The sequence below is a fragment of the Poecilia latipinna genome, unplaced genomic scaffold, assembly GCF_001443285.1.
Source record: "Poecilia latipinna isolate Pla-1442-1.1 unplaced genomic scaffold, P_latipinna-1.0 Scaffold465, whole genome shotgun sequence".
NCBI classification, from domain to species: Eukaryota; Metazoa; Chordata; class Actinopteri; order Cyprinodontiformes; family Poeciliidae; genus Poecilia; species Poecilia latipinna.
The window spans coordinates 90,298-113,686 of NW_015113081.1; the positions used below are offsets into that span (position 1 = coordinate 90,298).

The 23,389-nt window shown below is 41.7% G+C and overlaps 2 protein-coding genes across 5 annotated transcripts in view; both read right to left on the bottom strand.

Moving 5' to 3' along the window:
* The window catches only part of prdm15 (PR domain containing 15), a 16,034-nt gene extending 14,101 nt beyond the window's left edge, over positions 1-1,933 (bottom strand). Inside the window, exon 1 of the mRNA XM_015039190.1 lies at positions 1,150-1,933. Coding sequence (XP_014894676.1) covers positions 1,150-1,409 — 260 coding nt within the window. The 5' untranslated portion in view covers positions 1,410-1,933. The remainder of the gene's footprint in view (positions 1-1,149) is intronic.
* Positions 1,934-3,042: 1,109 nt separating this feature from the next.
* On the bottom strand, positions 3,043-23,309 carry c2cd2 (C2 calcium dependent domain containing 2). 4 transcript variants are annotated; one of them, XM_015039193.1, is made up of 14 exons: positions 21,733-23,309; positions 21,292-21,387; positions 16,662-16,778; positions 13,368-13,469; positions 12,074-12,190; positions 11,490-11,598; positions 9,156-9,264; positions 8,991-9,055; positions 8,784-8,899; positions 8,538-8,703; positions 7,948-8,189; positions 7,505-7,772; positions 6,401-6,437; positions 3,043-5,255 (listed from the first exon to the last, which is right to left on the bottom strand). In XM_015039193.1, exons 1-14 carry the CDS (start codon positions 22,036-22,038, stop codon positions 4,967-4,969), a joined length of 2,139 nt encoding a protein of 712 aa, XP_014894679.1. In that variant the 5' UTR covers positions 22,039-23,309; the 3' UTR covers positions 3,043-4,966. The 4 variants fall into 4 exon arrangements, with proteins under 4 accessions (XP_014894679.1, XP_014894678.1, XP_014894681.1 ...); XM_015039192.1 differs by having other exon boundaries at positions 7,948-8,204; XM_015039195.1 differs by lacking the exon at positions 6,401-6,437.
* Between the last annotated feature and the right edge of the window lie 80 nt (positions 23,310-23,389).

Sequence of the window (23,389 nt, forward strand, 5' to 3'; positions counted from 1 at the left end):
TCTCCACTGCAAGTGCAGCAAACAGGCAGCTCTTTTTTTTATAGATTACAGCACACTAAAAGGTTGCATTGTGCCCTTGTTTATATTTTTATAAACAAGGGCACAAAATGAGTCATAAACAATGACAAAATGAGTGTCATTTTGAAAATATTATGCAGTTACTATGTGCAGCAGTGTCCCGGAGAAGTCATTTTTGCCATGTAGTTTCAACATAATTTTTATTTTATGACAACTGTACCACCAAATAACACAATAAAATTCTAAGTCCACATTACCCCGCCCTTATTTCCAATGCAAACAACTGCAGGAGAAAATTCCTCCACAGTCATGCAAAACCTTCATGCCTTTTATTAAAATCACTTGATGATAGATGTTGCGGCATCGACCTGTTATTAGGTTTTGGGGGTGACTAGATTTTTTTTGTATCTTGATAAAGAAAATAATAATTTGAAAACAAACTTCTTGTATTTACTCAGGGTACATTTGTTTTATATTAGGACTGGGCAATGAATCAATAATCTATATCTCGATAGACACATCATCAATACCAATAGAAAATGCACAATGCACGTTCAATAATTTCACTGAACTCTGATCCAGAATCGCACAGCATTCTGGGGAATGTAGGCAGAGGAAACACTTTAGTCTCTTCTTCTCACAGCCAGCGAAAGCCAGTTTGGTGAAAATTCAACTAACTTACTCCTTTGGTTACCTAGCAACAACCTGCTGAGTAACTTGTAGCAACTTCAGGTTTCATGCCTCATAACTGCTTATAAAAAAAAAATCATGGCGTGGAGTGAAGGGAGGGAATTAGAACAGCAGCTCGAGATTAAATTGTGGATAAAAGAGGCAGCATTAAGATATTTACAACAAATCATTATCGATATCGACTGATATGAAACACAAATATCGTGATATTTTTCTCCGCCATATCGCCCAGTCCTATTTTTATATAAAAATGTGTTTGATCTGAAGCATTGCCACAAAAAAAAACGAGAGAGAAAAAAAAATAGAAATCTGTGCTTCTAATGTTATAACTTTAATAACTATTATCTTAGTAGCATTAGGGATAACTGTTGCTTTTATGAGAGAGACTCTAACAAACCATCCAAGTCCAGCTTGGACGGTGTTCCCAAGATGCCAACTCACCGAGCTCGACTGAGGACGAAGGAGTCCTGCACGGTAACCAGGGGTCCCAGTTCCGGACACTCCGAGTCATGGTACTGACCACAATCCTCGCACCCTGTGGGAGGGATCACATCTGTCAACACAGCCTGCTCCCACGCTGTCAGAGTCAGAACACAGTGACGGGTGGATTCATACTCACAGATGAACTCATCTGGGGTCTGCTCAGCCATTATGCCAGCCTGCACAGAGAGGACACGGATTTTTATCCTGTGTTTGGCCATGAAACAAGGAGGAAGCCGACAACATTCAGGTCATACGAACACAACTACTTGTAGGAGTGAGTGTTTAAAAGAGCCGAACCTGCATCAGTATTTGATGGTACTGTTCGGCTGTACCTGAACACACCAGCCCCTCTGACAGATAACAATGTGTTTGAAAGCACTAACTGCGCGTTTTATTTTAATGTTTGTGAGTCACTCGGAGGGTTGACTTTATTTCTTTTCTTTTCTTTATTTTTTTCTATCTAAGGAATCCGTAAGAGTTGGGATCCAGGATTTGAGTGGTTCCCAAACTCTAGCCGGGTTTTAACTCCGATCTGAGCGGCTTCTCGTCTCTACAATGTAACAAAGAACAGTCGGCATGGCGGCTGGATCGGAGACGCAAACCCCCAAACCGGAGTCGGTGCTGTTCAGCGCCGGGGTGAGAGCCGTGGGAGCGGCGCAGAGAAGCCCCGAGCGACCCGGACACACCGGCTGCACCTGTGCTGGCAGACTGCGTCGCCATTTTGATGGAAACGCGAGTAAATTAGTGAGGAAACACGTTACCTTTTCTGCAAAGCAGCCTTCATTTAGCGAGTCCTGACTCCGGGTTCCAATCCGCTCCAGAAACGGCGCAGGACCGGAAGCGAAGCCGAGCCCATTGCATTTTGGGAGCTGTAGGCTGAGAACGGTAGTTATCACTCAAACCTGAAAACAAGAAAAGACCTTAATTACCACAATTTTTGTTCAAGAGTTGTTTTACTTTAATATTACAGTTTGAAAACACTGCTACATGTGTCGTTTGTTTTACATAATATCGTGATTTCATGATGAAAATTTTTTTTACATAAATTTCGAAATATATTAGTTTTTTGAAAGCTAATATGCGCCGTCTTGCAAAGGTATTCATACTGCTTTAACTTTTTCATTTTGTCGTATTAGAAACGTAAATATATTTAAGTTGTTGTCTGTTTTAGCCAAAGAAAAGATATAATACTTAATTGTGAAGTGAAAGAAAACTTACATGTGAAAATTGTATGAAATGACTATCAAACCCTTTTGTAAATTTCTGTTTAACCCAAAAACTGTAGGGTGTAAATTCCGAATAAACGCCCTAAAAACACCACCGGGAAACCTAGAGGTGGCAGCATTATGCTGAATGGAGGCAGTAGGAAACGTGAAGCTTGTCAAGAAGATGAATGAAGCTAAATTAAGGGCAATCTGGAAACAAAACGCTGTACAAATCGCTAAAGGCTTGACGCCAAAGTGGTTTGCAGTTAAAAAAAAGAATCGGGTAGCAACTTGAGTCTGTTTAAATCTAGTAGAGACCAAAGAGAACTTTGAGATGTCAAAGTATTATGTCTCTAAATATTGAGCTGAATACAAATGCACACCCTATTGTTTACATTTTGAATCCATAAATAACTAATTACAGCATATAAAAAGTTTAAGGAGTATTTCAAGAAACTGTACTTTGAGAAATGATCAGCAAAAACAACTCAGAGCTGTGGTCTAAACTGGAACGAAAGTAGACAAATAAAGCCGAAGTATGTCTAAACTTCAGCCGCTGGTTCCTGTAATAACTACTTGTATACCAACGTCTGATTCAAACAGCACACAGAAAACATATACATCACTCAATCAGTGTTGGCACAGCTTCATGTAGTCACTCAGTGTTTATTGCTGGAAATTAAATAACTCCATTGGATTTTAGTTCCAAAATCTGGCTTTCTGCAGCAGCACTTAAGCCAGTTTATGTGCACAGAGCAGACACCATTAAAAAAAAAAAAGAAAAACATAAAAAGTTTTTAAGCATTCTGATAAACACACATAGCCCTGATGCTTATTAGTGAATGAACAACAGGGAAGTTCTCGAGGACTGGAAGAGTTGAGGGTTGCGGAGCTGGAGGAGATCTGAGAAAATCGGTTTTCTCTTCCCTGTCCTCAGTCGTGACTGATTCTTAAAGAAACAAAAACAAACAAAAACAAAAAAAGACGGTAGAAGACTTAAACTGCTGTCATGAAGGTACCATGAAGCAGGGAAGCCAACAACCTCTGCAGATGTGTTGTCCTTAAGACGAAAAAACCCCCCAAAAAAACAAAAACAAGTGTTTTTAATCGTCCCATAATGTAAACACCCAGGAATTAGATATGTGCATAGGCTTCTAGGTTACAAACACAGCTGATGGTGCAAGAGGTTGTATGGTTGTCTCCCAGGGCAACCCTAACAACACACTCCAGTCCTTTAGTCTTGACAGATGAGGAAAGCTGAAGAACAAGCCTAAAGTGGCTGAAGTCGTTTTCGGAAGAGTTATAAGGCGATCCGTTAGCGCCGTCTCTGCGCTGCATCTGTCCTCGGAGCAAAGACATCACAGATAAACAGCAGTTAAAAAAAGGACGCAGAGTAACGAGAGAGAGAGAGAGAGAGAGAGAGAGAGAAAAATACAATCATTAGCTGGATTTAAACAAAGCAGCCAGTCTATTTGGTTTGCTCCCGAAATGCGATTAAAAAACCGACAATCGAATAAATGACCAAGCAGAGAGGAGAAGGTTCATTACTGGGGGGAGTTTGGCAGGTTTGTGTAGCACAGAAGTGGGATAAAGGTTTATCCAGTTCCCTTTGGACACGCCAACACCCCCGCTGACAGCAGTAGTGAACAGGAGGAATCTTTTAGGAAGACTAGACATAAATCATCACAGCGAGCTGGAAGCATGCTGCTGTGATAAAAGCTAGTGGTACTCGGCAACATAACCTCGCTACAACCAATAATTCATCTGAAACGGCTACTTTTGTAAAAAAAGAAAACTGCTTTGCAACCTTTACGCAATGCTTTCAGTGTACTGGGGTCTCACTTGTGAAACGTTTTTAGGTTGCAAATTAATGTGTTACTCATGCTGCACTAGATTTATCATCATCATCATCATCACATTTTTTTTCATTCAGAGAAAATAAGTTAAAAAAAAAAAGGGCAGGGGGGCAGGAAGAGATTTTGCATCCACTGCAAATGCATATTTAAAAGACAAATTTCATGATTTTCAACCCGGTCATACTGTGTAACGTTAGTGTTAAAGTCGGAATCCGAACATGCTGATCTCCCTTTGTGAACAATTTTAACCGTGTCATCGCACGGTCAACTCTCGTGCGATTCATCCAAACAGCGCTCTGCTCTTCATCTTTGGTGCTGCTGATGCGCCGTAGGAAACCCAGCGGCGTACAGCAGGGAGAGTTTCTGCGTCGGTGAGGTAAAGACAAGACGGCCCGCATCGGTCCCAGTCGGTCCGTGACGGGGGCCGTAAAAGCACTTAATATTCCCGACTGCGGTATAAAAAAGAAAGAAAGAAAACAAAAAAAAACATAAAAAAACCCCAAGCTAAACGATATCAGCCATCGACCCTGGACAGTACGCTTTTGTTCACGTGTAAACCCATGCAGTCTGTAAAATCTTTACAGGAAGTATTTATGTTGAACGTCACAAGGAAAGGCTTTCCCGGCCTTCCTGTTCACAGTGCAGCGGCTCCCGTCTGCAGACTCGGCGTTAGCGGGGAGCAAGGTTAGCCTTTGATGTTTTGCCAGTGCATCTTTAACACGGAGGTGATGATGGTAGCTGTGAGAGAGGCTGAGGTCGAGCGGAGGCTGAGGTCACACGTGCAGCTCCCCCGAGGGAGTCGAGCCGTTGGCTTTGCTCTTGTTCTTGCTGCTCTTGCTCTTGCGGACGAGCATGCGGCTGAGCGTGGCGGTCCTGCTGGACCACTCCACTGCAGCCGGAGACTCGAGGTAAACCAGGTCGTTGTGCGACTGGCTCATCCCCGGCTCTTTGCGCTGGTGGCGACGCCGGAAGAAGAGCTTGGCGCTCTTCTGGAGGAAGCTCCCTGCAGCAAAAGAAAAAACACGAGGTGGAGAAACAAGTTAGCATGAAAATGAAGGAAACTACTGCGTGTCCAGAACCTTTAGAGAATCTGAAAGATTAAGAAACAAACGGGAACTTAAAGTGGTACAGGCTATGTGTTAGTTGGACTTTTTTTAATGGACTCTATAATGGATGATTAGGAGGAAATGATTGTAGATATTAATGAATTTGGAGGGGTTTTATAAATATCAGCTAACATACACAAACTGTATCATCAAACAGCCGTCACTGAGTCCAACTAGCATGCTTCCTTCGTTTCTGTCTACAATCTGGAGACGCGCTACATGCGTTGGTTGAGAAGTTGGTCAATTTAAAATTTTAAATAAAACCTACAAATCAATGAATGACAGAAAACACATCAACAGGCTAAACATTGTAGTGTAAAGTCAATGAGCCTCATTATCAAAAATCAAAGCAAACTGAGAAAAAAAAAAACAAACAATCCACTGTAAATGATCACCTTTAACCTTTACAGTTTCTTAGGGATGCACCATGAACTGGCATTGAGCAATGCTGGTCATATTTTAACTATCAGTCCAATACATAAAACTAGGAAATGTTTCTTTCCCTTCTGGTTGCCGTTTGTGTTTCTGGAAGTCGGCCATGTGCCGTTTGTTTGGCCGTGTGACGGTGATGGTGATGCAGTAAAAGAATGTGGGCTGTTTAACTGAAGCAGAGAAGTAATGTCAGTGGTCTGGTTAATTGGTAATTAACCATAGCAGAAAAAAAAATTACAAAAAAATATTGGCAAACATTTTCAAATTGGTGCATCCCTACAATTTTCCATTATTGAAAATGATCAGAGAGAGAGAGAGCCTGAGCTATGCTGATCTGAGACCAGATTTCATACACTCACAAAGTGCACTCCAAACCTGATGTGAAAATGACAGGTCAGACTTTGCCACATTTGATAAATGAGGACCAATGTCTTTTACTTCGGTTTTAGTCGGATCTATGGTGCGTGATTAGGCAAAAAAACAAACAAACAAAAAAAACAAACAAACTATAATCGTCAGCCCCGTCATACTCCTAAATTCTAGTAGTGCTACTAGCAGGACTACACACACTAGAGTCTGAAAGATGCTACAAGCTCATGAAGTAACTTACTCGTCAGGGCAAATAGTCTGCTTAGCACTGCTCTCCTCTAAGATGGCAGTGATGAAAGTTCAAAAAGGTTAAAACAAAAGGAAGAAAAGAGAGAAAAGAACAAAGAAAGCAGACAGCATCACTGGGTAGGAACAGACAGCCATGAAAACAGGCAAAAACATAAAGCACGCCACTTTAAAGATATTACTAGTTGTCCACCTGCTTATGGGAGCTCAACACTTTAAGTAAGTGCAGGTGAAAAATAGGTGAAATTTTATATATATATATATATATATATATATATATATATGTATTTGGTCTGTATTTAAAACCAAATACAGAACGTAGCTTGTGCTGAGTTTGTCAGCCAATCACATCATCTGCTGCTTTCACACCATGACTGGACATTTCAAACTCAGCTCAATGTCTACGGAGAAACGGGAAGCTTTAAAATCTTCTTGGCGCGTCTGGCAGAATCGTCAAAACAAACCATTACTTCTGAGTTCATTTTTCTGAAAAATACAAGGCGCACAATGAAATCAGCTTTTAATCATTTAGCTTTAAAAGAGAAAATGATGGAGGTGCTGTGGTGGCGCAGGGGTTAAGCACAGCCCACATAAAGGGGCCTCAGTCCTTGACACAGCCGTCGCAGGTTCGATTCCCAGTCTGGTGACCTTTGACCTACATCTTCCCATCTCTTTCATTACTCACTTGCAAATAAAGGCCACCTAGCCCAGAAAAAAACCTTCTGAGTGAAAATGATTTGACGATCTGACATTGTAGAGTTTAGCTCGGATACCCTGGCAGTAATTCTAAAATGACCTCAAGGAAAAACATTTTTGAGATAAAATGCATTTTGAGGTATTTAAAAACAAAAACCAAAGAAACGTGTTTGTGTGCCATGATCGGTTGGAAAACAGGACAAAAGGAGACATGTCAGTTAGCGTGATTATTTAACTGATACCTCTGTCCCACCACTGTCTCTTCAAGTCCTGTTTTTAAGAAAATCATATTAAAAAAATCTATTTTGTAATTTCCATATTTATAAATATAAATGTATGATCGGTGCATCTCTTCTACAGCCAGCCTGGGGGTCATTTCTGGACACCTTGTGTGATTTCTCACCTCTGCTTTTCTTGCAGCTCGCCTCAGACACACACATGGACAACGACGTGTTGTCTAGCGCTTCTTCAGTTTGACTCTCCCAGTCTTCTGGGGGCCGGCCGACTCCGACGGGCCCCTCCTGGGGCTCGGACCCCTCAGGAACGCTGCTGGTGCCCGACGCGACCGCCGTGGTCACGTCCTGGGTGGAGCTGCTCTCTGACATCGAGGCGTCCATCTGTGCTGCGTAGCCCGCCATCAGAGCGAGTTCGTCGTCCTGAGACAGGGGCGTCTAAGGGAGGAAGCAGACGTTATCGCTAAGCTACGTTTCCAGATGTGCTTCCACGGGGTTTCAGCAAGAGGCAAAAGAAAAACCAGTAATGGCACTCAAACTTCTAGTGTCTTTTTTTTAAAGACACTATCACAAAAAAACAAAATCAGTTCAAGTTCCTGCAGCTCATCCTTACTTTGGCAATCCCCGAGATGATGATGGTGCTCTTCTTCACCGGAGATTTGAGCTTCTGCTTGGCGGACTGATGGAGCTGTCTGATGGCTGCTTCGGCCACCGGGTCAGCCCCGTTGAGCATGAGCAGCTCCGTGTCGGAGGACGACAAGGCCTTGCTCACCGTGCCGCCCAGCGGGGACGCCTGCTCTGAAACCCGGCGCTCGGCTAGCTTGGCCTTGCTGTCGACCGGCTTCAGGGCGGGCTCTGACGAGACAGAAACTACCGAGTTGTACGACCTTCAAATAATATGAATAAACGCGTTGATCAGAAGAGATCTATTGGTGACGATCTGCAGGTGTAACCCTGCGTCGACGCGCCCCAAACCTCATGAACAAAGTCCAGGCCAGATCAGTAAATGACTGTTAAATGTTCAGCTGCAACAAAGGGAAATGTTGGAGATAAAGACAATTCTGGATCATTTGTGTGTCTTATATATCTATACATCTATATCTATATAGATGTTTTCTATTTAAATTACAGTGTAGAATATTTCCTATCTTTAACGTTTTGGACCTAAACAAGCCCACTGGGGTCACAGTTTCACTGCTTTACCAGTGTTGTTGAGCGGGAGAGGTCGTCCTGGCTTGCTCTTCACGGCGGTGACGGTGGTGACCACGGTGCCGCAGGGCATCACGGTCCGGTCCATCTCCACCCTCTTACTGGCGGCTGGAGTTGGAGGCTGCCAGGACCTCACCTCACTGGGCTCTAGATAGGTAAACTTTGAGATAAAAGTCAGGTTATTGGATTTATTTGCATATATAAAATTAGCTTTGACGCAAACAGGCTTGGCGAAGTTACCTCAGTAGTAAGTGATCCAGTCACAGAGTCTTTGGTCTTGAGTGCAAATGTCTGCTGTCCTCTGGGTTGCTTCTTCACCAGATCAAAAGGCACACACACCTTCCCCAGTAGAGAACCTGGACATGCACAGCCACCATGTTTTAGTCCATCCTCCACAACACATGCAGCGTTGCAGCTACAGAAAATAACACCGAGAGCTCCCCTTACTCTCTGGAGGTTGACCATCATTCATCAACTGAACAGAGAGCTCCTTTGATCGTCCGTTCAACTCACTGGTGGGTGGGTGGGGGAGGAATCAGTTTAGTTAGCGTCTTTGTGGAAAATGCAAATTATTACAGGGTGGTGATGGTGAGCAGGTGCTGGCAAACTTACAAGACAAATGGCTGCTCCCAGGTAGGATTGGTTGTGTTCTTCAAAACGGAGGTGCTGAACCTCTGGGGGGGATCGTCCAGCTGCAGCACACACAGAGGATTCACGCTGCCTGCAGACACAATAGGAAATGGTTTGAAAACTGATGGTGTAGCAGATTACTGTAGAAATCTTTCAAGGGTGGATACAAGCATAAAAAAAAATGCTCAGGCCTTATGTCATATTTCCCATTAGCCACTTCATTTTCAGGATGTCGGCCATTTTTCAAGACAGCAGCTAGTTTTTGAACCTTTTAATGCAATTTTTCTGATTTTCGTGAGTTGGATGAACTTCGTGTCACATCGTATGTTTTCAACTTTGGTCATAATATTCATTCATTAATGCGACTGCCACTCAGCCTGTGTGTCACACAGCTTTATTACTTCAATGTGATGATATGTAGCTAAATCAGACGCTAAAACTGAAACTGAGGATTTTGCAGGAAAGACATTAAGACGTGCGACAGCCGTCTTCATGGTTAGCATTAGCTCAACTAATGGTCATCTTGAAAAATAAAAACAATTATCAGTGAATATGATTTCTATGGGTCCAGTTATGCATGATTTGACACCAAAAGTATTCATCTGTGATAAATATAGGCACATTTAGAGCGAAAATAAATGGTTCTTGAGACGCTTAAAAAAAATAATCAGCAAACCCCTGGCAAAAATATGCGCTTTGTTAGGTTATTGTGCCTGCATGTTAATGACTTTGCAGAAATATTCAAATGATCTGCTGCACTATGATGAGAGACTTCCTGTAAGAAAATTTGCTAGGAGATCTTGAGTAAAGTGAGTATATAAACATGAAAAGCAGATTAGAAGAGATTCTGCTTTCGAACAAGTGACTTAGAGTTGGCGGTTTTGTCACGGCGCTGCAGTAAATCCTGTAGATTACTGCAGTCGTAACGCCACCTTCCTCACTAGATAACTACTCCGTACTGCACTGGCACAATTAGCTTGTAATCTTAGCCGCCCTCCCTCCATCTTGACCGCAGGGAATTCTCACATCCTGCTCCATCCTACTACACTGGGTGTGGCGGTGCTGATGTGGGTGTTGAATTACCTCCACACAATGCAAACAACATTTAGCTGGAGTCACAAAACGGGGCAGAAAGCACCTGCTCTCCTGCCCTCTGGACTGGATGCCCTCCTACAGGAGCAGAATAAACTACACTTAGGTGGTGGAGCTTCCTGGTCTCGTTGAAAGATTTGCCTCCTTCCTGTTGATTCAGGAAACATTTCCTTCTTAACCGGATCAAATGGCCGTGCAACAAAGTGAGATTAACATCTAAACAGGCGACGAGTTCTCGGTGTCACAAAAGGTGGATTCATTGGAGCGTCGTCAAATCACCACGACGACATGAGCTCGACTAAACCTGCTCCAGAACAGGTTATGCGGCGCATTGTAACTCGTAAAAATCATGTTAAAACGTGCTAATTGTTTGAACTTCGATCGATCCTTTCTAGGTTTTTTTAAATACAAAAATGTTCATTGTTTTTGTTCTCTTTTCTTCCATATAGTCATTTAAAAACTGTGTTCAAAGGAGAATTATTAGAAACCTCTCTATGCGAGCCACATAGGCTCAATAAAACTCATTTAAAGCCACAAATGTTGCATAATCTTTTTTCTTTAAAGAAACAAGCTGATTTGTGATTAGAACTGCTAATGATGACAGGTTTCATCTATGTGTCTCTGCTGCAGTTTTCTACAGCTCACAAACTCAACTTTCCTTTATAAAAAAAAAAAAAAAAGGCCCTCTGCAGCATCTCTCCAGCAGCAGTGTCTGCTTATCGCTCCGCTCTGCATGTCCTCCAGAGCAACGGACAGGAAGCTGACCGCCATGGTTAGATCTCAATCTGTACAGACGGTACAGTTCTGATGGTTTCTCTGCGCTTGTTTTAGCAAAGAGAGGAATACAACAACAAAGTATTTCTAAGAATGCTAGTTTTCTTTAGAAAGCATCAATTATTTACTTTGGCAAAGAATAGGAGAACTAGTTCTCAAAAATACTGGAGCCACAAGGTAACAAACAACTGTTGATAGGCTTCAAAATTACTTGGAAATCGGGAACTCGACTGGTTTCAAATTGGTTCTCAACAGCATGTTGCTACCCTACAGTAACAGCAGGATAGCCTCTGAGAGCGTGGCGACATTATTCGTTTACTCCTCCCAGGTATATCCTCGTCTTCATTTCTCTGAGTTTGGAGGATCCGGGCGACTTAAAGGAGAAGCGGGGCTGTGCTGAAAATGCTTTCATGGTGCAGAACTACAGAGCTTTGCAGCCCAGCAGCTCACCTGCAGTGTCTTCCTCCTGACTGAGTGTGACCCGGGTGTTTTTCACAAGCAGCTTCCAGTCGTGGGCGCGGGGGGGCTTCGGCGGCGACAGCACTTTGCTATGAGCTTCCTGTCGGAGAAAACGCAGAACAGAAAACTGTTTGTAAACAACAGCGACCGACTCACGCAACCAGTTGAGGTTATTTTAACAGTAAGTACACTGTGAAGTTGATGGGAGATGGCATATGGTTTGCTAATATGTTTTACAAGAATTAAATAAATAAAAAAAAGTGTGTGATATGCATAGAATTCACCCTCCTTTATTCTGGTACTGCTACATGAAATGTTGCAAACAGATGTGAAATTTAAAGCACGACTAAGTTACAAAAATAATATAATTGTAATTATAATAATAATATAATTGACTCAGTTACACCAAAAGGTCCCTTTTTGAGTCTGAATTAATGATGAATCAAAGACTAAACTAGTTGACAGTTACTTCCAAAAATCGACTCATCGCGGTTAATCTGATTAACTCTTTCAGACCCGATTCAGGCCAGAGCGCAACACAAAGCAACCCAGCAGTAAAAAACGCGTCGCCTCACCTTGCGCTGCGAGGCCTGAGCAGGCCTGCAGCTCAGCAGCACAGAGGGACGAGTCGCACGCAGCAGCTGCCTCAGCTGCTCCTTAACGGCCGCTGCGGTCCACGTGTTGGCAGCATCCTGACAAATCAGGAACAGACATGGTGAATCAAAGGTTTCTTTCTTCAACTGGAAACATAAAGCAACTCTTTTGGGGATTGAAACATGTTTCTACTTCTCGCTGATTATTATTGATTTGCTTAACAAACAGAACTTTAGTCAGATTCCATCTTAAATTAAAGCTGCTGCCTCGTGACCGAGGGGGTTCTGCATCGCCGCCTCCGGTTAGCCTGCCGTGCAATTCCACTCTTCGCCAGTAGGGGCCACTCTAAGCAAACCTCCACATTATGTTCAGACAGGCTCACTGATGAGCCGTCTTCCTGTTTGGGGGTCAAAGGGCTAATGACGACTTCATGCGACATTTAGAAATTATAATTTGTTTTTAGACAAAGTTTAAACATATAAAGCACGTTTTGTTTTTTTTCCTTAGAGGGACCCATTTTTATATCAAATTTGAAATACCTACGTTACATTAAGGGGGCGCTATTGAGCCAGTTGGCCACGCCCATTTCTGATTACATTGGAATACAAAGATTTCCATGGAGATTTAATTATTATATATATATATATATATATATTTTTTTTTTTTTACAAACTTTAATGGGTATTTGAGTATTTCAGACAACCCCAAAGAAGAAATTCCCTTACAGATTTCTTTTTGTAAGATTTCAAATCCTGATATTGTGAAACAAAATCTTTTTCAAAACTCGGCTTCTTAATACACCGTCTTTGATCCCACATGATCTCAAACCATTATCTGACATAAACCTGTGACTCAGTCGAGGGAACAGACAGATTCATGTTTTTAGCAAAACATAAACATGTCTGACATGTTTCTAAACAACAAAATGGAGTAATTAGCTTAGAAAATTGTAGTTTTGTGGTGTGTATACCCAAAACACAACTCAATAAATCTTTAAGATTTTTTTTTTGCTTGTTATACTTTTTTTTATCAATAACACCTATTAGAACAAGCCATCTGACTTCCCAAATGCTGCTTTCGACTTGTTTCGTTTAATATTGTTTATTATGCCAGTTACCCCAAATACAGTGAAGAAACATGAGCACAAAAAGGAAAATTGTCAAATTTTTAGCCACATCCCATTCCTAAATCCAGTCTAAGAAAGATTAATTTATCAATATATTCATTAATTTTGATACAAGAACCCATTTCATAGATCTTCGCCATCAGATTTACCTGTGTGGGGTCGGGGGTCACGTGCAGGCCCTCAGTGTCCAACCGGGACACTTCCCAGCTCACCTTGATCTCATCATTTACTTCCTGCATGCGTAGCTGAAGCTGAGGAGGACACATAAATAATTATTTCACACAAGTCGTCTGCTGATGAAGCAGAAGGTTTGAGGCTGGCAGAAATGTTTTCCTCAGACTTTATGGCTTTGGTTTTTATTGCGGCAAAGTGAGTTGCTTCTAGGTTGTTAATTACAAAGTTTCTCCAAATCAACCCAATGACAAAAACTGTATTGAGGGCAGAATAGTTGCTTTTAAAGGGAGTGGTGCCCTGAAAAAAGGAACACTAGGAGAGGAGAAGAGAAGACGAATACTACGACGGGCTTGTTCGCTTTTTCGCCTAGTAGGAAAAGAAATCTGTGGAAAGAAAGGAAAGTGTGGAAAAGAAAAGCGAAACAGTGGGTATTCTTGCCTCAACAGGCCCTGGATTCCAGTGTGGGACTGATCAGAGGCCATGTGATGCCAAACAAAGGCCTTATCAGACACGAACAGGAATTCTTTAATGGATCGAGAAAACACACATCGCAGCCTCTGATGGAAATGGCCAGAATGCTTTATAAAAATAACCAACAATAACATCATTAATTACTTTGCAAGAGGGGGGAAAAACTGAAAGTAATCAAGGAGGAAGTGCTTGTTTTCACCACGACGACGTGGGATTGTTATTTTAGACGTGACATCATTGCGATGAGGATTCTTCCTGAGAAAAAATACATTCTCAGAAAGTGTGTGTGTGTGTGTGTGTGTGTGTGTGTGTGTGTAAGAGAGGCAGAACAACAGGCCATGCCAGAAAACAATTATTAGTGTGAACCCAGTAGTTTCAAAACCCAGAGGGAGCCAGAACAGAATGACTAAGATATTGGCAAACTTTATTAAACTAGCAGGTTTTATAGATGAAGCATCAGTCAGTGGTTCAACGTGCTGAAATGAACCCAGTTTTTCCAGTGGGATAGTTCCAGTTAACTCTATGGCCATCAATCAGTCATTACCAAAAGAGAGGCATTAGAAAGCATCGAAACACTCGACTTTACACGCAATGAATAATACAGAGTTGGCTCATCCTGTGTAGCTGTAACAGCCTCGGCTCTTCTGGGAAGGCATTCTGGATTTTTTATTATTTTTGTTAAAACAGGAATACTGGATCATTCTGTTCTAGCAGAACATTAGAGAATATTTGAACAAGAGATGCTGGCTAAAGGTTCTAATTTATTCCAATGGTGCTCGATAGGGATGAGGTCAGGACTCAGAACAAGCCAAGCAAGTTGATCCACATCCAAGTCTTTGTTGGACCTTGTCTAGAGAGCGCTGGTGCACAGTCCCGGCAAGAACGCTGGAATCAGGGTTTCTGCAGATTTCAGCACGTCATTTTAAGACCTTTTTAAAGCCATGCTCGAATAAAATGTTTTATTTCGTTTTAGTTAACCTTTATGTCACTGGGAAAATCCCATTGAGATTAAAAATATATTTTACAAGAGAGATCCGGATCAAGAAGTTACAGAACGTTCGCAGCAAAAACATGGAGGTTATCAGAAAACAGCCGGGGTGGGACTGGGCTGATTACTGGCATCGGGGTGTGTAGAGGTTTTAAAAAGCTCCCAACCAAAGTTTTTACTTTTTTAAAATCTGAATTCCAATTACATTTGAAATCTCTCATATACATACATTTGGAGACCAGTGTGGACTATTAGAGGACTTACAAACTAATGCAAGTTAACCTTAAAATATATATATGATCTTAAAATTCTTGATATTTTTTATTCTACTGAATATTTTGTATATTTAAGTCAATTTTGACTTCTATATGAAGTCATCATCTTCTTCAGTTTATTGGAGGTCGGCAAACAGCTATGTGGTGTGCATTACCGCCACCTACTGGTGAGGAGTGTGGCTCAGAATGGCAACGTTGTTCAAACATCCTTAAAATGATGTGAATTTATCTCAGTTTCTACATAGAGAGAGAAAATTATCTACAAATGTGAATGTACACACAGACTGTTCAAATTGTATTTAAAAAAATAAGGAATACACAAAATTATAAAAAGCTAATCCCACTAATTATTTGTATACTGCTTATTACTAAATCAATATTGAATCAAATCAATGTGAAGAGTCAAAATTAAATTGAATTGTGAGGTTTTTAACAATTTAAAAAAAAAAAAAAAAACTCTGGAAAGTGGTTAAAAGTTTCTGTTATTGAAATCGGCAACTATATTTACATTTTAAAGATGGAGGCTGCATGTGCCGAGGCTCTTCCTCGTCACGCGCTGCAGGCTGTACAACGTTAAAAGCCAGAGTGCTAGCCCACCTTCGTGCACCGGCTGGACCATTTTGTCCACCTGCGGCTGCACAGGCCTTCTGTCCTACATATCCTGACCCTCATTACACGATAAGCTGAGAGTGTTCCGGCCTGGATCGCTGTCAAGCAGAAGGGAACATTTAACAGGCCTTCCGCTTTTCCAGGCTAATCCAAAGCAGTGAGAATGACAAAGAGATGAGAGGCCTCCTTTGTTTCCCTGGATCCACGGCAGATCGGATGGGCGACCAAAACAAAAACAAGCCGGCATGCTTCCTGCCTTCAGGCTTCCAGTCGTTCACCCCTGCTCTGTTAAAAGCACAATGAGCTTCGGCTGGTGACAAGCACCTTATGACGCTAAAAATAGCTCTAATACAATTGGGTTACCTCGCGTTGTCAGTGACTCTACATCAGTGAAGATTTAAGACTGAACGGGATGAAAGCCTAACAGGATTAATGAGCAGTGGTGGCCTGATATGAATCCCAACACCTTTCAAACCCTGCTCCAACCAGAGACTGGGAAATACTGACAAATATCCACTGGAGATATTTTTGGAACAGATCAGCACAATCAGCAAAAAATAAATAAATAAATGTCTCAATAGTTATTAGGGTCATAACTAGGGTTTCATCGATCCTGTAATGGAAGCAGAGTGGGCCCTCTTTCCTGGAGACGGGCCTGACACAGACCTTTAATGAGGTATGTGGGACGTTTGCCAAGCGCAGAAACAACCTCAAACCATTTAATCCAATGCTGCCGCCAGCACTGATTCAATGCATTCGATAAACTTTCTCATTAAACTAAACCACACTGACAAGGAGGTAAATCTGTTTTCACTGTTAAAACAAAAATACAAAATAATAAATTAGAAAAAAAAAACAAAAACACGGCATTATTACGTGTGCTAATTTAATTGAATGTGCAACCTGTTGAATGTAGAGTATTTTACCTGCAGCTCTACTGGAGCTATGCACGCCGTGTATTTGCAAGGATCCGTTCCGGCTGAGGAGGATGCTGCGCTGAGAGAGAACTGAAGCTTCTCTCCAACCACGCTGCAGGAGGCGGCCTGTTGTCGGGAAGGAAAACAGAAAGCAGTTTAGCTCAGGAGGGGAACTACGGGCGCAGGATTCAAAATTGAAAGAAAACAAAAAAGCAACCTTGAGTTCTCTAAATCTTTGGTCACTCGTAAAAAATATTGAGTTGCGGGTCTTTAAAGGGGCAGTATTATGTGCTTTCCAGTCACATTACATCATTTTATAGCACAATAAAGTAACCATTACCTTAAATTGTAATAAAAATTATATATATTTATATATATATAAAATATGACTTAAAATAATTTTTACTTCCTAATTTAACACCCTGAATTTGGGACTCCGCCTCTTTAAGAAACTCTTGCTCTTTCTGACACTTCTTCTTCAGGATGTCATCACAAAATCGCTCCTCCATTAACCCTTTATCAACATTTTTACAAGTGTTTCACTGAGAAGCAGCTCGCATAATGAGCTCAGCAGGTGTGCAGTTCCACCAGGCGTTTGCTAATTGCTGCTGGCTAGTCTGAAGGAGCTGAGTGGAAGAGTGGCGAGGGAAGAACCTGCCTTTGTCCCCATGATAGATGTGAAACAGGTAGCTAGCCAGTAAGGGTATATTAGCTGCTAGCAAGCAACAGAATGCAATGAAGATGTTTGTGTGTGACTGAAACTTTTGCCTGACAGAATGGTCACATGAGAAAACAAAGCTACATTAAATAGTCTTGCTGCAAAAAAAATTAAGACCTGTTATTATTATATTTAAGGCAAACTTGCATAAAAAAACAAAACAAAACAACAAAACAAGACATTTTAAGGCCTTGATGTTATACAAACAAATTTAAGACTTTTTAAGGAGGCGTGGAGGCCCTGTATATACTTGAGCTGGATGTATGATTTTCTCCCGATTTTCTCAATTTTGGAAGACTGGCGAATGTCCGATACTTACATGAAAAAACTAATTTATCCACCGATCTTATCGGCGTCTGGAAACGTCTGAATATCAGTCACTGTCCACTTCTGCTCTGCCTGACAGACCTGCCCACCAGCTCACATCTGATATTCACTCCACTGTTGACAACGTAGCGATTTTGTCACTGCATTTAGCCACTTTTCAGACAAAAAAAAACAAAACAAAAAAAATCAGTAATGGCCACACATGGACAAGGAGAACATGCAAACTCTACGCATGAGCTTCCCTGACCAGAATTTGAGCCTGAGACCTTTTTGCTGTGCCACTGTGGAGCCCAATCATTATTTACGTTGCATGTTGCATAATCATTCTAAAAACAGAACCAGCCTCAACATGGCTTTTCTGCGCACAGCGAGCGTATGCAAACTTCTGAGCAGAGCTGGTGCTGCGAGACGCAGCCGACCGCATCGCAAAGCAGAAGACGCACTTCATTTGGTCGAAGCGGTTTAAATCACATTAATTACACTCCCTCCGCCAGAACAGCATGAAGCTACAGAGCGGGCCTGTGCTGCATTACGCCTTTATAAACCACAATAAAATATTTTTTAATGAGGCATAAAGTCAGACAGCACTATTCATATACAAATGAGCTGGTACTGGTTCAGGCAGCCTGTTGCTGGGTCACTCTGAGTAATTCTACTCTGTTGCAGCACAGCCACACCTTTATCACTTGAGACAGACACGGCACAATGCAAACTCACTGCTTCGGCTCACGGTCGGTGACTGTGCAACTCTCACAGCAGCATTTCTCTCTTGTTCAGCGTGAACTGACGAAGGAAATTCTGTGAAAACTGATTTGCAGTCTGATTTGTCAGTTGCAGAAATCTACACTTTAACCTCGGACTGTTTTCGTCTGTATTGTCCGTCATCTTTTCAATTCACGCATAAACATAACGGCTTCAAAGTACCTGGAAAAGAACGGTAAGGGTAGTTAATGCGTATAATAATAACAGGATACAAAGGGTAAACTAGCAATCTGTGTGACAATACTAAGATGTAATCGTTGCTGATGTTAACACCAACACTCACACCGTGTTAAAGGAGCACGAGATCAGCATTGTTGAAATGTGGAACATATTCTACCTGTTTTGGGTTTCAATCTCTCAAAGAGGAAACATAAACATCCCCAGTGAGTCATAACATTATGTTATCTCGCTTTATTTCTTTCACATGCCGCTAATAAAAACAAAAGCAAGCGGGCTTGTCGGCACCTCTGGTTCAAGTAAATCTTTAATTGGAGCAGCACAATCTGACACCGAGAAATGAAAAGTCTAATTTGAGAACACAATTCAGTTGTTTTATTTTATTTTTTAAATGTTACTGTAACTGATGTCCTCCAAGTATCTTTGAAGGCGCGTTGTGGATGATGATGATGATGTGGGCAGTCAGTCTCGCAACACATCTGAAGAAGCCTCTGACTGAAGACTGTTGCCTCATGACACGCTAACAGCTCAGTTAGCAGATGATCATCTGCAGCAACATCCGGATGACACCATCAAATGTTGGCAAGCACTGCTAATCCACCTCATTTGCTTCTGCCACTCCTCTTAGAGCCCCTGTCTTGACACGTTTGATATGAGGAAACCAAAAAGTAACAATAAATATCCCCATAAAGACCAATATACAAAAAGAACAAATGACAACTAACAGCCTTCTTCTAGAATATTGCTTCAATACCAATTGCTGTTTTCTGGCCGATCGACAATTATCAATCTTTAAAGAACCTGACCTGCCGATTCTGATTTTGGCCGATACTGATTTTTTTTTTGTTTTGTTTCAAATCTTCCTAAATAAAGCAAGAAAGTTGTCAAGTTGTCAACAGTGGGGTGACTACTGTTAGCTGCGAACGTGCAGACAGTCAAACTTCTCTCATAGCAGAGCAATAGAGAATAGTGGGTGATTTTTAGACCCTTGCTGAGGTAGATAAGATCAGTGGATAAGATCTGCTTCACATCTAAGTATTGACCGATCACTGATCACCCAGAATTAAGGAAATTGGGGCAGATTTATTGGTGTACCCCTTCATGGACGGCGCTTCCCATCCAATAGATGCAACCAAATCCCATGTCTGGCAAGTTTGCATGTCAGGTTGTGGCGCAAGAACACTCCTGTCTCTACGCTCCTCCCCACTGTGGAGCTTCACAGCGATACATAAGCTTCTTAAACACACACACACACACACACACACACACACACACACACGTACCGCTCACAGCAGGTGGGGAGAAATAAGCCTCTGTTCATTAAAACTCTGCACATTCGACAACAAGGGCAGCTGCTAAACATCGTGACCGTCACAAAGGAAACGGCTGAGTTTGCACGGGGAAGCGGGCCCATCCCTATCTGACCTCTCGGAAAAATAAAAGCTCCCTGGGTTCGCGTCCAAGCATTGTGGAGAAGGCTGGCACAAAATTTGCACAGCTGATAAGAGATGGAGTAATGTTTCACAGAGGTGTGTGTGTGTGTGTGTGTGTGTTGATTTTTTTCTGCAGGTGTTCATCCATTCATGGTGCATACAGTCTTTTGCAACAGCATTGACACCCTTTGAACCTTTTTACGTTGTCACATGCGTGCAGCAGTAAACCTCAATGTGGTTTGAATCCGAAGGGAAACAAAGACATGGTAATGATTTTAAATATAAATCTTTAAGCTGTGGCATCTGTTTATATTCATATACACTAAAACTCCTCAACAAAATCCAAACAGCTGACTTCAGAAAACAGCCACTTAGTTAATAGACTCCATAAAATTTTAAGATAAACGGTCCAACATTTCAGTCCGCAGCCTTTACAATCTGAAGAGGCTTTTTTTTTTGGGCCCTCAGTTCAGTTCAGCTAAATAAAACTCATAGAACTGCAAAAGTTACGTTACCTTTTGAAAAATACAGCTTATAATCTCTTCGATGAAATTTTTTTTAAAGAATTACATTCCATTTGTATTTTTTTAGGTTTAAAAGTAAAGAAAAAAGAGAAAACATTTGCATTTCCCAACCTAATAACAAGAAAACTAGATCTAAAGAACTGTGCAGTTAATTTTCATATCATTTTACAGAGGAATTCCAGGACAATTATTCCATGAAACAAAAACAAAAAAACTGAGAGACTTCTAATAATCAAGATTATTATGTCTATATTTCAAAACACTAGATTGTTCTTTACTATTATTCAAAGTTGCCAAGATTCAACGTGGACGGTCCCTGGAGCCACAGGTTGCAGCCCCCCTGCTGTAACAATCCAGAATACAAGTGCATGCCACACTTTTCAGATTTCTGCTTACAAAACATTTTGCCCTTTCAATTATGCACCACTCTAACTCGTTACAACACACTTGCATCTTATGGCTGCAACATACAAAAGGGGTCCAAAGGTCATGAATACAAAAAAAAACTGAAAAAGAAAGAAAGAAAATATGCAGAGGCTACTTTATAAACTTTAGATTAATGGGGAAAATCCCTGCACTAAAGCAGGCAGGTTGATGAGTCAGTGCTAGTCTGCTCCAAGATAAAATGCATTAGCAGTTGCAGGAATGGCCCCCTTTTTACAAGGGATTCTAGGAAGGCCAGTGCTGGGCTGAGTTACCTTGTTTGTGGCTGATTTCTGAAAGCCGGACACGGCGCCGACGGCGAGAACTGGTGCCTCGACGCCATCTTCTTCAAACGTCAACAGCAGATCGCCCTGATGAGAGAGAAGCGTTCAGATCAGTGTGCTCGCTGCAGACACATCTGCTTGACCGTCGATCAACCACGGTTTACTGGCCAAGTCCTGCAATGTGTTCTGACTTGACAAATTCCAAGAGCCGGAAAAGCAAAACATGACACGAATTTGGCGTAACATGACTCATGTTAGAGTAACTTAAATAAAAAAAAAAAAACAACTCCAAAACTGTGGGGCGTGATTTCAGCTCCTTGTGAGAGCGTGTTTGGGGATTTTGCAATCCAGCCATATAAGGTATCTATCTTTCACGTTCTTTATTGGAGTCACCTGCCCCACGGCTGGCAGGTCAGCTGTCACCAGACTCACCCCACGCTTGGTTGCCTCTTCATTCAGAGCCTTGCACCACGCTCCCCTCCATTGGCTTTTCCAGCTCTGCTTTGACAGCGCCCATCCCAGCAGAGCCGCCGCTTCCTCCTCCTCCGCCGCCGCCGCATTGTCCTCAGGTGCTGCTCTCTGCCTGCTTCCTATGAGCCCGGGATGGAAATACTGTATGAAGTACAGAGCCAGCGTAACCAGGGATGCGACGAACAGGGTGACCATGCATAGCCACTGAGGGTCCTCCAAACCGAAATATGAACTGGAACTGTCCGAGTGGGACATTCTTTGCAACATTAAAAGAGTCACGGCTTAATAATACACCTGCTTCGGGAAATTTCCCGACAACCTCATAGTAGTAGTAGTTTTGGTTTCTGAAACGGCGAAATCACGAGTCGCCCGTATCGGATAACCCCAGTGATATGCAAATTATCTTCTGCATATTGTTATTCATGCTGTACTACGAAGGTTCTGGTTGTGACAGAAGGAGCTGGATGTAGTCCCAGGTTGAACATCCCAGCTGAATGGCACTTATTCTCTTACTTCACGTCCCGTTAGCTTCGTTGGCTAACCTCCGCAACGGTCTGCTCAAGGAGCAATTCCCAAATTAGCAAAGAGAGCCGCCAAAAGTTTTCCCAAAGCGTGCTATTTCCAAAGTGTTCGCCTGTAGTGCGCAGGCCGGCAGTCAGATATGAGGTAAGAGTCCCAGTAAGACATCCTGAAGTGGAGGAGTTCAGCCCGTCCCGCTGGACTTCGGCTTGCGCCTCTCTCCCTCTGATCTGACTGTACAAAGTTATGGAGACCGATATGTGGCACAAACTGTAACTCCCACAATGCAGCGCGAAGGGGATTGTTAGTGTCCGAGGCTGCTCGAGGAAAAGCGAAACACGTTTCGATAAAGGCGCTGCTAGCGTAGGCTGTAAAATAAATGCTTTTATTAGTATTGAATTTTAGTACTGCAACTGAAAACATAGATGTGGGCAAAATTAAAATTTAGCTTTCTAAAAAAATACACTAAATGTGTGTTTTGAACTACTCGACTTCCCGTACCTAACCTTCACGTCATCAAATACGCTGAAGTTAGTATCCTATTTGAAACTTGAGCCAGATTTCCTCTGAAGTGAATCACTCACTTTAAATAACGTCTGCCACAAGATGTCCTGGTCATTAATTAAATTTGTTTCGAATTTTTATATATAGATTTTTTTTTATCAGTACACATTATACAAAAGTAAATCCAAACATTATTATCCAGACATCATTCTGTTGTAACTGTAAAGTCGTTGGTGCAAAAATGACACCAATGAACACAATATCAAAGGACTCGACTATATTTGATCAACTCAATCTAAAATGACAATAATAATTAATTTGAGCTCTAAACAACCCTAAAATACAGTCTGTGACGCATGTAACATTTTAGAATAATGACATTTCTTCAAATCTAACAAAATGTATGTCAAATGTTTGTGCAGCAACATTTCGTCTGTGCTGCTTTTGCTATGCAGATATTAATGATGACTTCTGGAAACTTTTTTATTAATATTATTAGTAATTAATATTAATATTCTTAAAAATGATAGATTCTATCTGAACTAAACTAGAGCGTGGTAGTCCTGTTCCTTCAAAACAGCGGAGCAGCCCTTTA

Excerpts from the sequence above, each read along its gene's own strand:
- c2cd2 (XM_015039192.1), bottom strand. The coding sequence starts at position 22,038 with ATGTTGCAAAGAATGTCCCACTCGGACAGTTCCAGTTCATATTTCGGT. Across the intron at positions 8,704-8,783 it reads CTGGATCACTTACTACTGAG|TTTACCTATCTAGAGCCCAG; the intron begins GTAACTTCGCCA and ends TTTATCTCAAAG. Across the intron at positions 7,773-7,947 it reads TCATCTCGGGGATTGCCAAA|ACGCCCCTGTCTCAGGACGA; the intron begins GTAAGGATGAGC and ends TTCCTCCCTTAG.